Source organism: Prionailurus viverrinus, chromosome D4 (assembly GCF_022837055.1).
Source record: "Prionailurus viverrinus isolate Anna chromosome D4, UM_Priviv_1.0, whole genome shotgun sequence".
NCBI lineage: Eukaryota > Metazoa > Chordata > Mammalia > Carnivora > Felidae > Prionailurus > Prionailurus viverrinus.
In genome coordinates this window covers 28,886,234-28,903,169 of record NC_062573.1, presented here as the reverse complement: position 1 = coordinate 28,903,169, position 16,936 = coordinate 28,886,234, and the positions used below count along the sequence as shown (strand labels likewise).

At 46.6% G+C, this 16,936-nt stretch overlaps 1 protein-coding gene across 1 annotated transcript; it reads left to right on the top strand.

Annotated features, from left to right (window-relative positions):
• The first annotated feature begins 397 nt into the window (after positions 1 to 397).
• On the top strand, positions 398 to 16,600 carry POLR1E (RNA polymerase I subunit E). Its single transcript, XM_047831296.1, has 12 exons — positions 398 to 586; positions 1,171 to 1,274; positions 2,478 to 2,554; positions 4,467 to 4,552; positions 6,751 to 6,809; positions 7,591 to 7,735; positions 9,803 to 9,910; positions 10,508 to 10,604; positions 13,019 to 13,152; positions 14,044 to 14,125; positions 14,800 to 14,931; positions 16,256 to 16,600. The coding sequence occupies exons 1-12, from the start codon at positions 511 to 513 to the stop codon at positions 16,413 to 16,415; spliced, it is 1,260 nt and encodes a 419-aa protein (XP_047687252.1). The 5' UTR covers positions 398 to 510; the 3' UTR covers positions 16,416 to 16,600.
• The last annotated feature ends 336 nt before the right edge of the window (positions 16,601 to 16,936 follow it).

The following is a 16,936-nucleotide window of genomic DNA, read 5'->3' as shown; positions in this document are numbered from 1 at the left end:
ACTAAATGCAACCTGTGTTTTCCGACAGGTTCTTTCTGCTGCAAAAACTATTGGGACGATTAGTGACCTCGTTTGTGGAATCTTGAAAGAAAGCAACTTGGATAACACGAGACGACCTGACTTCTTGCCCTTCAAAAATGCCCTTCTTTGGGTCCACGCTTACAGGAGCTTCTTTGGCCCTTCGGCTCTGGTGATTCCTAGTCCCACACAAGCCTCAACGCGCAGGCAGAGCGCTGGTTCAGCAAAGAGGACTGGTGCCTGTAGTGGGCAGAAGTCCCGCCTCTCCGGGGCGGGGCGAAGAGTGGGCGGGAACGGCGCCTCCGCATTCCCGGGGAGAGCGAGTAGGGGGCGGTGCCGGGGGGGAGGAGCCACGCCGGCTCCGCACGCGCGGGGCGGAGCGGGTGAGGCCGCGCCTCTTCCGTCCTGTTGCCCTGCTGTCGCATGTGGAGTGGCAAACACGGCCCGGGGGTGTTCTTGTAAACGCCTAACCTTGGCGACCGGACTGGCGAGATGGCGGCGGAGGTGTTGTCGAGTGCGAGGTGGCTGTACTGTGGGGAGCCCGACGACAGCCACAGAGCAGTACTGGGTAAAGACTGCGGCGCCGGAGCGGAGTTCCCCGTAGCTCTCTCCCCTTCCGTCTGGGTGCCTCTACAGTCCTCCCGCCCCTGTCGGGCCCCTTTCCCCGCTGGACCGAGACCCCCTTTAGTCTCCTCCACTACTTGGGACTTGGCCTGGGCTCCTCTGCCATCCCACCATCTTTCTGTCACCACTTCCTCTGGATGAGGATATCCCAGCCACCCTCTTCTCCAAAGCTGTACCTGTCGTCTCCTCCCCACTCACCTGCCCCATCTCCTCCCCACTCACCTGCCCCATCTCCTCCTCTCTATTGGGCAGAAATTCCCCTTTCTCTCTAGCTCTGGCCCAGGTCTCCTCTGCTCTGTTCCCCTAGTTATTCCCTTCTACCACAGCCCTTCCCCAGCACTGCCCTCACTTCTCCATCTCTTCCCAACTGGACCAGGACCTCCTTCAGCCCCCCTTTAGGTCAGGACCTGGGCTTCCTTAACATCCCCGTTCCTTCAGTCGCTCCCTCCCAAGGACAGTCCAGGTCCTCCCCAGCATACACTGTGGGTCCTTCTACTTCCATCTCATTCTCGGGCTGCAATCTTACAGTCCAGTTCTCCAATGGGAAGCTGCAGAATCCAGGCAACATGCGCTTTACCTTGTACAAGAGCAATGACTCCACAAACCCCAGGAAGAGAGGTCAGCGGATCCTGGTAAGTGCTACAGTGGCCAATTGGCTCCACTCTGCAGGCCTCTGGATTGAGTGCGGGTGGATGTGGGACAAAGCAGGAGGAGAAAGGGGTGGTGGTGGATAGCAAACGGGCCTTTGAAGAACTCCTGTGAGTCCCAGCAGGTCAGGGGTGTGGGGACAGGCTCCATTCAGTTATGTACTTTTGGTGAAGTGATGGCCTTTCATTGATTTATTCATTTGACAAGCATTGGTTGAACACCCACATGGCCCTATGCTGTAAGCTGGAAGGGAAACAGCTAGGTAGGACCTGGCCCCACTCTGAGGGAGCTCATACTCTAGAGCACGGTTTTTCAACCTTGGCACCATTGACATTTGGATCCAGATAATTCTTTGTTGTTGGCCCACGCTGTGCATTGCAGGACATTCAACGGCTTCCCTGGTCTCTAACCACTAGATACCAGTAGCACCTTGTAGTTGTGACAGTCAGAATATCAAACATTCCCAGATATCCCCGGAAGAGGATTTCCCCCGGTTGAGAACCACTGATGTAGAGAGATGAGAACTGGTTTTGAGTTCAGTAACTTCTACAAGCAGACAAGCTCAGAGCCTGGCGGAGGGAGAGTGAGCTCAGTCAGAGAAGTCTCTGCTTGCCAGAAGGCCTTCCCCGGGAGAAAGTGCATTGGAGCTGAGCTCTGAAGGGTAGAGGAGGGTTTGACAGCTGAGGTTTAGTATTCCAAGTGGAGAGGATGGCAAGGACAAACAGGGAAGCAGGAAAGCTTGACTGTGATTGAGGAATGAATCAGCTGTTTCCATAGTCCTGTGAATATATAAGGAATAGTCCTGGGAGAAATGGGCCAAGAAGCTCAGGAAGGGCTTGGACTTTGGGCCCAGAGGTTGCTGGCAGAACCATTTTGTAGCATGTCTCTAAGCGCTGGGACCCCAGGACCTCTCTCCCGAGTCCTGTGGTACAATTCCCCTGAGAACTTTTCAGACCACATAGAAGCCAGCACTGTCTGGGGCTTCCCTTTCAAAAGTCCTCTTGCCTTTCTCCTAGGGACACCCAGATTCACTTGGACGGTGGGACTAGATCATCTCCCAGAGGCTCTCTGCTTCTAATCCACTGGTTCTGGATTCTAAAGCTTTTGCAAATGTGGGAAAGGGAGACAAGATGCTTAATACCTTTCAATATTGGTTGTAGTGATGTTTTTTTCCCTTTACATTTTAGGCAGCTGAAACAGACAGACTTTCCTATGTGGGAAACAATTTTGGGACTGGAGCCCTCAAATGCAACACTCTGTGCAGGTAGGGATAGGGGAAGGGACAGCGGGAGGAGGAGGAGGATAGTGGTGGTGAGCCTGGCACTACTGTGTTTGCTCTTTATTTTAGGGACAGTGGGGGAAATCTGGAGAGGTTTACCATGTCCCTTGTTCCCAGATCCAGAGGTCCTCACAGCAGCATGTGGACATGCCTGAGAAGGGAAAACGAGTTACATTTGTTGGATTTCCTAACAAATCTCATTCATTTACAATTTTTTAGGGGTGCCTGGCTGGCTCAGTCAGTGGAGTGTATGACTCTTGATCTCGGGGTTGGGATTTTGAGCCCCACATTGAATATAGAGATTACTTTAAAATAAAATCTTAGGGGTGCTTGGGTGGCTCAGTTGGTTAAGTGTCCAACTCTTAATTTTGGCTCAGGTCATGATCTTGAGGTTCAGGGGATCGAGCCTCACATCGGGCTCTGGGCTGACAGTGCAGAGCCTGCCTGGGATTCTCTCTCTCCCTCTCTCTGCCCCTCCCTAACCGCCCCCCCAACCCTGGCCAGACTAAATAAATAAAAATTTTTAAAAAATAAAATAAAATCTTAAAAATAATAATTAAAAAAATTGAGGTATAATACAACATATTAGTTTTGGTATATAGCATAATGATTAGATATTTGTATATATTGCACAATGGTCACCACAGTAAGTATAGTAAGTATAGTCATCCATTACCACACATAGTTAGAATTTTTTTCTTATGATCAGAACTTTTAAGATTTATTCTCAACAACTTTTTTTTTAACGTTTATTTATTTTTGGGACAGAGAGAGACAGAGCATGAACGGGGGAGGGGCAGAGAGAGAGGGAGACACAGAATCGGAAACAGGCTCCAGGCTCTGAGCCATCAGCCCAGAGCCTGACGCGGGGCTCGAACTCACGGACCGTGAGATCATGACCTGGCTGAAGCCGGACGCTTAACCGACTGCGCCACCCAGGCGCCCCTCTCAACAACTTTTAAATATACAATATAGTATTATTAGCTACAGTCACCATGCTGTACATTACATTCCCAGGGCTTATTTATTTTGTAACTGAAAGTACCTTTTGACCACCTCATTAATTTGCAGTATCCTTTATAATTGTCTTGTTTCCAAAAGGCAGCCGTCTCCACTTATTTGGAATATGTGATCAATAGGCCAAAGCTTGCCAGAAATTTTTCCTGGAACTAACTCCAAGAAAAGCATTTGGTAGTGTCAAAGACTCCAGGGTTTCTATCCAGCTCTACTACTGGTCAACTGACTTTGGACAGCTCTGTCCTTCACTGACCCCCGCTCTCTCCCCGGGTGCAATGAAGATTGTTCACCCGAACAGACTGTAACCGTCAGGCGCTGGCATAACACAGGCAGTGTTCCTCTGATAGTGTCCAACCGTGAAGCACAAAAAAGGCCTTTTCAAAGCCCCCATCAAACCACCCTGCTAGAGGTCAGATTAATGTGTATGTACTTAAAACCATTAACACCACATCATGCCCTTACAAAGATTCTCTAGTTCAGATTGGTCTTCTCTGCATAATTACCAAGGTTTTACCTGTCTTTGCCTCCATAAAATTTATGTGTGCAGCAAATTCTAGTGTAATTCTAGATTTTTATATCTCCAAATAGTTTCCCACTACAGCAATGAGCACAAGTGCGATTGGCTACCAGAATCACCTGGTAGCATTTTTTTTTTCTTCCAGAACCACCTCTTGAATTCCCTCCTTCCTTCGCTCCTTTCCCTCTCATGCTAAGAATTGCTGCTCTTGGGGATCATGGTTACTCAGCAACAAGTGATGTGTTCCTCAAGTGCATTGGGGCAGAAAGACCCTTGAGTACTTTTAAGCAGGAAAAAGGAAGTTGTATAAACAATACCTTTTGCATAATCCATTACCACTGGTATTACTCCTTCTTTATTCAGGCACTTTGTGGGAGTCCTGAACAAGACCTCCGGCCAGATGGAGGTGTATGATGCTGAATTGTTCAACATGCAGCCACTGTTTTCAGGTAGGTCCCAGTCATGAAGGCTCACAAAAACACTGTATATTTTAGGTTTGCTGGACGAGTTAGTTGTTGATTTATAAAACATATTTTGTACTTATTTTTAAAAGGGTGCCTTTCTGCAAATACTTATTGATGACCTACTATGTTCCAGGCACAAGTTAGGGGCTGGGGATGTAGCAAAACAGACACAGATCCTGTCCCTTCAGTGTTTACAGATTTGAGATCAGAAAATAATTTTAGTTAAAGTCAGATGAGCAATGATCGGAGCAGAATATTGGAGGGCATGTCCAATATTTTTTTTCATTCAAAGGCCTTTTTTAAAACTCTTAACTGTTCTGGTTGGAGTAGAGGTTTTAGGGTCTCTACCAGGTGATGGGAGTTACTTATGGGTTGGACAGTAACTTTTCATTTTTATTTTTTTTTATTTTGAGAGAGAGAACAAGGGAGAGGTAGAGAGAGAATCCCAAGTGGGCTCCATGACAAACTGTGATATCATGACCTGAGCTGAAATCAGGAGTCAGATGCTTAACCAACTGATCCACCCAGGTGCCCCTCTATGCTTTCTAATTTAGGCGGAGATCCATTTTTACCCTAATCCAGAGGGAGAACTTGTACTGTTTCTCTGCTTTGGCATCTCAGAATGCTCCAGACTGGAGTGGGATCTTCCAGAAGGTTGGAGGGTCAGACTCAAGGGGTCCCTGTTCTCTAAATCTTAAATACTGCGAACCATGGTGAGGAGGGTAGAGATGAGGAAGAATTGCTAGGGTCTTGGTGGATCTGCCAGATACCTTCAGAGACAGTGGTTCCAACTTCATTCCCGCAGAGCAGCGGTGCCAGTGCTTTCGAGAATCTGAGGGACCTGGACCTACCTCCTGGAAACATACACAATATACAAGAATATGTATGAGATTTTGCATACAGTTGTAAAGGGCATTTGAGTCCTGAAACCCATCTGTGAATTTCAGGGATCCATAGTCTATAGGTTAAGAATTCCTTGCTTTGTGAGCACTTAGGTGGCTCAGTAGGTTAAGTGTCCAACTTTGGCTCAGGTCATGATCTCACAGTTCATGAGATTGAGCCCTGTATCGGGCTCTGTGCTGACAGTGCAGATCCTGCTTGAGATTCTCTCTTTCTCTCTCTCAAAAATTAACAAACAAACTTAAAAAAAAAAAAAAAAAGAATTCCTTGCTTTGCAAACATATGTAACTGCATTTAGATTATCCTCCAAATGCTCTACCGACTTCCCAAGAGGCAAAGGAAATTGTTCATTAATTTGCTGATTAAACAAATTTTTGTTTTTACATGTAAAAAAGTGTGTAAATAATGGCTTATTTCGGACAGTGTGTGTGTGTATATATATATATATACACACATACATACACACACACATAATATATATTATATATATAAATATATACACATACACACACACGTATGTATGTGTATACACATACATGCACACACATGCAACATTTATTAAGTGCCTATGTGCTAGGCACTGTTCTAAGCACTTTCAGTGCACTACATCATTTACTTCACATAACCCTCTGGTTGTTTTATCAATGACAAAACTGGCACAGAAGTGAACCAACTTGGCAGGGACACAATGCTGCTATCTATGTCTATATAAAGTACCATATCATGTCGTGTATGTTTATATGACCTGGGATTGAGACTCGGGCAAGGTCACTCTAGAGCTTTTGCTCCTGTGTCCACTAGATTATACTGCTCCTTATATATAAATACTTTATGGGAGATTTGAGAGCTTTATGTAAGTAATACATACCTCACATTTATGCTTACCTACTTTTAGGTCTTTTATAAGGAGGGCAAAACTATTTACTGGAAAGAACCAAGGACTTAGTTTCTAATCCCATCTTGGCCACTGCCTGGTCAACAGACTTGGGGCAAATTATTTCATCTGGAGGCTTCATTTTTCCTTATTTGTAAAATGAACAGTTGGACCAGATGACCCCCTCATTTGACTTCTTAATTTATTCTCCAAATCCTCTGACTGTACTAAAGCCACAAACTAATTGTTTTCAGGATCCATTATATTAAACTCTGGGAAATCCTGAAGTAAAGAAATCTGTTTTTCTGAGATTGGCTGTTAAAATAAATATTAAACACTATTATAATCTGTGGGCCTTACAGCTCACTTTTTTTTCCTCTCTGTTTTTGTTTGTTTTGTGTTTTGATAGATGAATCAGTCGAGAGTGACTCGACACGAGAGAATGAGGCCAAAACTTTTAGAGAAAAGGTAAGTGTGACAGAACTGAGCTGTGGGACCCGAAATTATTTCCTTCTAGGCCTTGCGTTTTCCCATCAGTATAATGAGCTGGCCGAACATAGGGCTGCTCCCAGCTCATTCAGTCTGTGGTTCTCTGGCCGGGCCACCTGCAGAGGCCTCCATGGCCTCACAGAGCCATCCTTCCATGTGGGACAGCTATACGCTGCTCTGTGCCAGTGTGCGGAACTGGTTCTCTGGGCTGATATAGGTGTAGCATAATACTTGGTTTTGGATTTAATCCAAGTTTCAGAAAATACTGGTTGTAGCCTGGAAACTTTCTCATTAAAACAAAAGTAAACTTCAAGATTTTCAAGGTAGGCGGTTTCTGCAAAGTTCATCTCACCCCAGGATGGCAATTGATTGAATCTTCAGTACTGCCTGGAGCAGTGTTGAGAGCGGATATGAGGCTGTCTTCAGGCTCAGAGGGAAAGAATGAGTGATTAGCAACATCTGCTGGGTACAGGGCTGGAAAACAGTAAGCTGTATGCCACAGATTTACCAATCCTAATTCTGGTCTTTTTACTTTACAAATGGAGACACTGTTGATTTGTAAATACCCCCTGACAGTTTATAAAGCAAGTACTTCAGATCTGTTAATACAAGAAGCCTGGGAGATAGATACATACGGTTCAGCCCAATTTGCAAGTGCGGTAATAATCATGGCTCAGAAAGGCCGAGGGTTTCCCCATAGTCACACAGGAATAGTAGTGCCCAACCTGTCCCTAGACAGACCACATTTGTCCCTGCACAGATGGATTCTTGCATTGAAGCCTTTGGAACCACCAAACAGAAGCGGGCTTTGAATTCCAGAAGAATGAACAGAGTTGGCAATGAATCTCTGAATTGTGCAGTAGCTAAAGCCGCAGAGAATATTATTGATGCAAAGGGTGTGACTGGTAAGCAGCTGGGACCTGGGTAAGAGTCTGCTCATAGAGACCACTTTCTCTTCTCTTGAGATCTTTTACCTGCCCCACAGATGGAAATAATGGGCATTCGGGCTGGATTCCTTCTTCTCACTGAGTGCTTTCCTGGGAACAGACTCTGGAAGTAGTAAGAAACATCTGCCCTTGGGGAGCTCCCAGCCAAGTAGAGGAGACAGGCACGGGAATGGATGTGTGTATGCGTGTCCTTGGTGCCAGGGTTCCAGCTGGAAGGGTGCTCTGGGCACAGGGAGGTTTTGGGGAAAAAGACCAAGGTGATGCTGGTGCTGATTAACCCTCTGGAGACAGGGCTTCACTTTGGTGCCAGTGGACCTTTTTCTGTTCCTAAATTCGTCAGCAGCTTGAGTATTTAATTGTATTATTTAAAAATGTATTTATTGCTCAAATGCATTATAAGAACGTAAGAGAAGGTTTACATAAGAGCGGTTTTTCTATTAGAGTGGGATTTTAGTAATTTTGAGAAAATCTTTCCAAACCCTCTGATCATATAAATATTTTCCTATGTTTTCTTGCAGTACTTTCATAATTTTACTTTTTACATTTAAAGCTTAAGACTTATTTTGGCATGTGGTAGAGACCTAATTTTATATTTTCTAAATGATTAACCAGCTGTCCCCAACTCCATCCTTTTCTTGTAGAAGATGATTTAGAAAGTCCTCCTTCTCACTTTAGCACATTCTGTCTGTGTTCTGTTCCATTGTCCATTCTGTTCCCGTGGCAGCATGAGGCTGTTTTGATTTCAGTAGCCTCATCATCCGGTTTATTTTCTGATAGGGCAAGTTCCTCCTACTCCTTCCTTTTATTTTTTGCAAACATTAGAGTAACCTGCTTTTTCCCCAGGTGATCTTAATTATTTTGTCAAATTCCCTCAAAACGCAATTGAGATTAATATGGAGAGAATCATCATCTTTATAATATTATGTTTTCTTATCCAGGAACATAAAAATATGTCTCTCCATTTATCTGAAAGCATTAGTAAATTAAAAAAATATTTTTTTAATGTTTATTTTTGAGAGAGAGAAAAAGAGGCAGAGAGAAAGAGACACAAAATCTGAAGCACGCTCCAGGCTTTGAGCTGTCAGCACAGAGCCTGCCGCAGGGCTCGAACTCACGAACCGTGACATCATGAGCTGAGCCGAAGTCGGACGCTTAACCGACTGAGCACTCGGGTGCCCCACATGAGGACATTTTTTAATGTTTTTGTTGCATTTACATGAGTAAATTTTGTAATGTTTTTGTTGAGTTTACTGTCAGCTATCAAAGGACGTCTAAAAAGAAAAATAATTCACCCGTTTCTCATCATTTTTCCAGACCAACTATTATAATTTTCCCGTATTCCTATCTGTCCACGTCTATATGCATACTTAATTCTTTTTTTTTTTTTTTAATTTTTTTTTTTTTCAACGTTTATTTTTTGGGACAGAGAGAGACAGAGCATGAACGGGGGAGGGGCAGAGAGAGAGGGAGACACAGAATCGGAAACAGGCTCCAGGCTCTGAGCCATCAGCCCAGAGCCTGACGCGGGGCTCGAACTCACGGACCACGAGATCATGACCTGGCTGAAGTGGGACGCCCAACCGACTGTGCCACCCAGGCGCCCCAATGCATACTTAATTCTTAATGGTTATCCTTGTAGGCTAGTTCACAGTTTTATATTCTGGTTTTTTGTTTTTACTCACAATATGTGGGGAAGTTTTCTGGAGCCATTAAAGACTCTTTTGAATATCCCTCACTTTTAGCTTCTCTTGTATTGTAAATACTTATCGGTACACCTGCCTTTCCCAACTATATTACAAGTCGCTTGAGGGGGACCACACCATGTGCACCTTCCCCAGTGCCTGGTTAGGTTTGTGTCATGATAGCTGGAGCTGTCAGCCTGATGGGGAGGTCAGGCCAGATTGGCAGAAGCATTCCAATGAGTTTTCCGGACCAGTTACGATCTTGAGGACATAAGTTATAGTGTATTGGGGAACCTGCAGCCAAATGGATGATACCGACACCATCTCTTCCTTTATTAAAAAGCTCTGGTCAGTGATGCCATCCGTGATGAACTGCAAGATGACTCCCTGTACCTTCCTCCCTGCCACGCTGATGCAGCCAAGCCTGAAGACGTGTATAAATTTGAAGACCGTATCCTTGTTGCAGTAGAAACGCTGCTTTATTTCCCAGGTTGGGACGTGTATACATGAGTGGGCAGACAGGCTCCCTGGTGTGTTGGTGGTCCCGTGATGCTCACGGAAGCTACATCCAGACCTTTGTGCTCACTCCAGCGCTGTCGCTGGGTAGTCAGCTAGGCTTCCTCACTAGCTGTGGGACTGGCCCTCCGCCCCTGAGATTCAAACCCATTCCTCAGCAAAGTGCTAAAGTCACTCTCTGTCAGTAGTCAGGATAAGACTTCTAAGTCAACTAGTGCCTCAAGTCTAAGACAGACTGATTTGTAAAAGGTAGGGTTGGAGCATAGAATTTCCCTACTTGTGCATCTAGTCAGAGGGAAAATGCCTGCGGTAGCTTTGTGATAAGCCGGGGAGGCAGAAAAGCCCAGGCAGGGAATGGGCTCTGGGCTGAGAGTCTGAAGGACCGAGACCCTGCGCTCAGCCCCAGTGTATTATGTGATCTTCCCCCATCTGGGCCTCAGCTGTCCCATCTCTAAAACGAGGCCCCTCTGAGATGAGCTAGCCAGTTGGATGTTGCCATTTTGGTCAGATTGTGTTCTTGACCTGTGACTAGTTCTCTCCCCTGCTGAGTATGAAGCTCTTCAAAGCCCATCTGAAGCTTTCAGGAATGTCTCATCAGAGGAAATCCTAAAGATGATCGAAGAGAACAGGTACCCCTCAACCCCCTGGGTGGATGGAGTGTCTGGGGCAGTGATGTCAGAACATGACAGTAGTCAGGTGAAGCGGACTTTTAGGGATGTCAGTCAGTGAGGGTGTATGTCTTTTCAGCATTTCAACGTGAACGAGCCAGTGTTTTCTTGAAAATGTTTGGGCCTTCAGGCTTCTTGTCCCAAGGCTGTGGGTGGCATTCAAGGGAGAGAGAGGTGGCCTCTGAGTACCTGGAGCCTGTGGCTGGGCAGAGGGTGGTGGGGCCTTGTGGTCTGGGGCTTGGAACTAGAGCTGGCCCATGTCCCCAGTGTTATGCTGATAGTGATTGTCACCAGTGGGGTGGGGCCCGAGTGTGAGCCTGCGAGTAGGTGCCAGTGGAAGTGATGGTGTGCTGAGTGAGCATTTTAACTTAAAGTTAAATTTATGTATTTAAATACTGTATATTTTAAAGGGTGCCTGGATGGCTCAGTCAGTTAAGCGGCCAACACTTAATCTCGGCTCAAGTCATGATCTCACAGTACATGAGTTCGAGCCCCAAATCAGGAGTACAGAGCCTGCTTGGGATGCTCTCTCTCTCTCTGCCCCTCCCCAACTCATGCCACATATGCTCGCCCTCTCTCTCTCTCTCTCTCTCTCTCAAAATAAATAAACTTAAAAAAAATAAGTACTGTATATTTTAAATAATTCAGATTATCTCTCCACCCTCCTTGGGCCTTTAAAAGCAGCTTTTTTTTTTTTTTTTTTTTTTTTTGATGATAGTGGAATTTTTTTGCTCTTGAGTTTTTCCTTTTAATAATTTTATCTTGAGAAAATAAAAAATTACAAACCCTAGGTTGGTTCCCCGATTTTTTTAAGGGGAGGGAAGGGCAGAGAGAGAGAATGAGACTCCCAAGCAGGCTCTACACTTTCAGTGCAGAGCCTGATGCAGGGCTTGAACTCATGAGCCATGAGATATGACCTGAGCTGAAATCAAGAGTCAGAGGCTTAAGCGATTGAGCCACCCAGTGCCCCAAGTTCCTTGAGTTTTGAAAGTGCTTTTTTTCTTTTTTTCCCCTCCAAAGATTCATTTCCAGAAAAGTTTATTACTGGTTCTTGGTTGTCTTAATGTAGTTGTGGTTCAGCAGCAGGTGCAGGAATGAGCTCTGGGCTGAGTTTGAAGAAATAAGTCCCTGAGCTCTGCCCAAGGTACGGTGTGATCTGTGTGATCTTCCCTCCGCTGAGCCTCAGTTTTCCTATCTGTAAAACGAGGCCACTTTCTTTTTTTTTTTTTTCAACGTTTTTTTTTTAATTTTTATTTTTTGGGACAGAGAGAGACAGAGCATGAACGGGGGAGGGGCAGAGAGAGAGGGAGACACAGAATCGGAAACAGGCTCCAGGCTCTGAGTCATCAGCCCAGAGCCCGACACGGGGCTCGAACTCACGGACCGCGAGATCGTGACCTGGCTGAAGTCGGACGCTTAACCGACTGCGCCACCCAGGCGCCCCGAGGCCACTTTCTTAAAGAGCTTCGTTATCTCTCTGAGTCCAGGATCCTCATAGTGGTAGAATAGTACATAAAAATAATAGCTAACATAGATGGAACTCTTACATGTGCCAAGTACTGTTCTAGACACTTTACTTGCATTATCTCATTTAATGCACAGAAAGCCCCTACTCTGAGGCTACTATCATTGCCTTAAATTTTTAGGTGGAGATGATGTACAGAGATGTATAGAAGATGTACAGAAACTTGCCCAGGCCACTGAATGGCAGAGAGGGGATTCAAAACCAGGCATTTTATTTTTTTTAATTTTTTTTCAACGTTTATTTATTTTTGGGACAGAGAGAGACAGAGCATGAACGGGGGAGGGGCAGAGAGAGAGGGAGACACAGAATCGGAAACAGGCTCCAGGCTCTGAGCCATCAGCCCAGAGCCTGACGCGGGGCTCGAACTCACAGACCGCGAGATCGTGACCTGGTTGAAGTCGGACGCTTAACTGACTGTGCCACCCAGGCGCCCCTAAAACCAGGCATTTTAACTCAAGAGCCTGTGCTCCAGACCACTACCATCAGGATGGGGCAGACCACGGCCTGTGTGCCAAGTCTGGCTTGCTGTCTGTGAATAAAGTTTTATTGGAACACAGCCATGGTCATTCATTTATGTATTATTAATGCCTGCTTTTGCAGTGGCAGCTTTGAGTAGATGGAACAGAGACCATATGGCCCACAAACCACAAATATTTACTGTCTAGTCCTTTACTGCCTTGGCACTAAACCATGCTCACTGTGTTATAAGGAGCGTTGATAGGACGGCCCTTCCTCGACTGTTGAGTGTGTATCAGCTGTGAAGGATGCCTGCTGTTTTCATTGACAGCATGAATGGCTCCTGACAGAGCCGGTCTCATGCATCCCTCCATTGTCTCTTCCCCTGTTTTAGCCACTGCTCCTTTGTCATAGAAGCGTTGAAGTCTTTGCCATCTGATGAGGAGAGCCGAGACCGCCAGGCCCGATGCGTATGGTTTCTGGACACGCTCATCAAATTTCGAGCACAAAAAGTGATTAAGCGGAAAAGTAAGTCCATGATAGACATTTTATTCTAGTCATTTCTAGCCTGTTACTTGTCTATTAGACTAGCTGTAATGAGAGAAGAAAATGGATATGATTGTCTTGATCTTTATTTGTGACTGTGTAAAAAGTGAGGTTCCTGTAGTCATGCCGGCAGACTGAAAGGACCGGCCCAGCTCTCTCCTCTTATGAAAATGGGGATAGGCTGGGTTGTACCTTTGTTCAGAGCTGGCATCCACCACTTCTCGTCTGCATGGGGCAAAGTATAGTATCCAGTCAAATCATGAAAATTTTAAGGGACTGTTGGGCAAACGTGAGCTCTCTGGGGAGAAAAGCTGGCTTTGTTCATATGACGGCTTATGGCAGGTTTACGTGTGTCCGCGTATTTCTGACTGACAAGGAAGAGAGTCCATTCCCGCTGGTAACACGTGTCACATGTCTAGGGCCATGCTGGATGCCCCACATCCACCCAGCGCTGGAAACCCACCTGTGGTTTTAGGCACAAGGTGATGCCGTCTTGTTACTGTGATTGAGCTCCCAAGAGTCTGTAATAGTTTTCAGGATTTGCCTGCTTCTTATTTTCACATTTCAGTCTCTCCTCCTTTCCCTCTCCTTGGGCTTTCTCCACTATCTATTTTGCTTTGTAACATCTTATGAATTCTAGATCTTTAGGCCTCATTGGAGTCTGGTTTTCCTCCCTGTCTCTGCCCCATCACAAACGTCTCTCGGGCGTGTGCAGTTTTCATTGGGAAGTGGCTCTTCTGTTTCATGGGCCCTGCTTCTCTTACCACATGGCTCCATTCATTGCAGTGGCCCAACTGCTGGCCAGCATCTCCTCATGGAGATGCTGTGGTGTGAGGGTTTGGAAACATGCTTAAACTCAGCTTTGTGTTGTAGATGCCCTGGGACCTGGGGTCCCCCACATCATCAGCACCAAACTGCTGAAGCACTTCACCTGCTTGACCTACAACAACGGCAGGTCAGGGGGATTGGCTTCTGGGGCTCCTGCCTCTAAAGGAGAAAGTGGGCTGGGGAAGGCAGTGGGAGTGGGGACGAGCGCATGGGTTGGATCCCATGTCCACGGACACTGCTGAGGAGAGCACTCACTGCCCTTTGCAAGGGTCTTCCTCAAATCAGTTGAGGAAACGCTATGTATTACATGCTCTGTCCCCCTTGGAGAAGTTCACGTTAGAGGCTCTGGGAAGTCCTGCAGCTGGAGACTTCTTTCACTTCATACACTTCTCCAAGGAACCTTTCCTAATATCTCATAGAACCAATGTTCTATGGAAAGGCAGTGTTGCAGAAAAGGGCAGGCCAGTGCCCTTTGCATTTGGGATGACTGTTTTCCCAGCCTCCCTGCTGAGCAGTGAGGACACGCTCTGAGGGTCTGTGTCCTTGAGAAGCCCTAACTGTGCCTGGGGAAAGTGTAGCTGTGGCCCACTCGGAGGGAACACTGGGATTGGCTCATCGCCCCACTGTGCATGAAGGCATGGGTACCTTGACCGGACAAGGAATGTTGCTCAGATTTCTTCTCCCCAAGGTGGGAGGACAATGAGTGTGCATGAGAACAGGCTTGGATGTTTTTATTCCGTTTCTGGAATAATCATCTTAGAGTTTAACGCTGTCTCTCCTTCACTGCCACTGATTTTGTAGCCTACGGAACTTAATTTCGGATTCGATGAAGGCGAAGGTCACCGCATATGTAATCATACTGGCTTTGCACATAAGCGACTTCCAGATTGACCTGACACTGTTACAGAGGGACTTGAAGCTCAGCGAGAGAAGGTGAGCGCAACAGAGTAATAAGCTCCCTGTAGGGTGCTTAGTATTTCTAGTACTACTGGAAAGCAGGAAGCACCATCAAGGGACCTGGGGACATTTGATACGGGCCAGAGGACAGTTGTCAGCGAATGAGTGATTAAATGGATGCACAACCAAGACATTACCAAGTGCCTTGTCTATTCTACGCACAGTATTAAATCTGTCATGATCTCAGTGATTTTCCTAAAAACCAATGGGAGAACCTTCCGTTCAAAGAAGTCAGTGACTCCCAGCGTCACACGACCAAGAGGGGGGGAATAGTTAGGCTTCGAGCCTGAGCCTTCCCATAGCATTCTGTCCCTGTATAACCCAGCAGTCTCTGAATTGCTGTCACTGGGGAGAGGGGGTCTGTATGGTCCTGAGGGGTGGAGCCCAGGGGTGGAAGTTGTAAGAGAACCCAATGTCAGCCTAGCAAAAAGAATGTCCTCACAGTCGGATTGAAGGGGCTGCCAGGCATGGTGGGGCCACCGTTTGTCAGGGATATCACACTGGGGCTTCTATGACCCCACAGCCTTGCTGAGGAGCAGGGACAGGCTCGGAGGCTCCTGGGAGAGTTGGCAGAGTTGTGGTCTTGGGCCTTTTCCAGCCTTGCTAGGAAGGATTTGGACAAAGCAGGCAGAACTTTCCAGGATCCTGAACTGTGGGATATGCTGGCCTTTGGATGATTTAAGAGCGTCTGGTATCCAAGGCCCCCGATGGTGTTCCAAGAGAGCCAGCGAGAATACCCTTGTCTGGGCTCTTCTAGCAGTCCCTGGAGGGATTGTCCTGAGGGCCGTCCACAAAAGGCATTCTAATAGGCATTGAGGTGGAAAATAAAAGAGAAACAAGATGCTCGGAGCCTGTAAAGTTCTAGCAAAATTCTAGCAAGTGCTCAATCCTGGTTATCAGAAGTAAACAAAGTTATTAATTGTGTCTAGATAACCTGGTTTTCCATCACCTATATGGATACTTGCTAATAGCAACACATTAAAATGAAATTGTCTTGGGGCGCCTGGCTGGCTCAGTGGAGTGTGCAGCTCTGGATCTCGGAGTTGTAAGTTTGAGCCCCACGTTGGGTGTAGGGGTTACTTAAAAATAAAAATCTTTTACAAATAAATAAGATACATTACATTACATTACCTTGTCTTTTTGATGGCTCTGGAGCAGATCTTGTCTGCTTCTCTGCTCTGTTCCTGGTGGCTGTTGGGGATTCTGTCTTCACGGGCGGAGTGTGAATGCTGCTCCCCCTGCCAAGGGCAGACCTGCTGAGGACACTCCCTCCCTTTTGTTCTGTGTGTTTGCTCCTTAGGATGATGGAGATAGCGAGGGCCATGAGGCTGAAGATCTCTAAGAGAAGGGTGTCTCTGGCAGCTGGCGGGGAGGAGGATCACAAACTGGGCACTCTGTCCATCCCGCTGCCTCCAGCCCAGACCTCGGACCGCCAGTCAAAGCGGAGGAGGATCACCTAGAGGGTGCTTTCCAGATGGAGCATTTTGGCCACACGGAGCCACTACTTGTGTTCATTTCTATTTTTATTTTTAAAACGAGAAGGAAAAAGAAGCCTTGCTTTGGCGTGGGTACGAAGCCAGAAGCAGCATCTCAAGTCGTGCTTGTGTTCGGTGGAAACATAAAGTGATCACCATGTTGGACTTCACCTCTCCCCTCTGGTGTCGCTGTGATTATAAATGGCAGGCGGTTCCTGTGGGAGGGTGGGGCCTGGGGAAGTCCGAGCCAACAGATCTCACAGGCTGAACCCTAGGCCAGATCTAATGGATCAGTGTTAATAAAGAGGGCTGTGAAGAGAGCTGTGATGCCTAGTCTGGAAGGGCCACACAGCCCAGCTGGGCTGGAAGAGGAGGCCTCCGGCTTTCCCAGTAGCTGTGGGTCACCTGTGTCGTGGGGTTGCCGAAGGGGGCCAGTTTAGTTTGAGGCTGCCGTAACAGAGGAGCCGGTCAGAGGAAGAGATTGACAATGCCGGTTACTCTGCCTG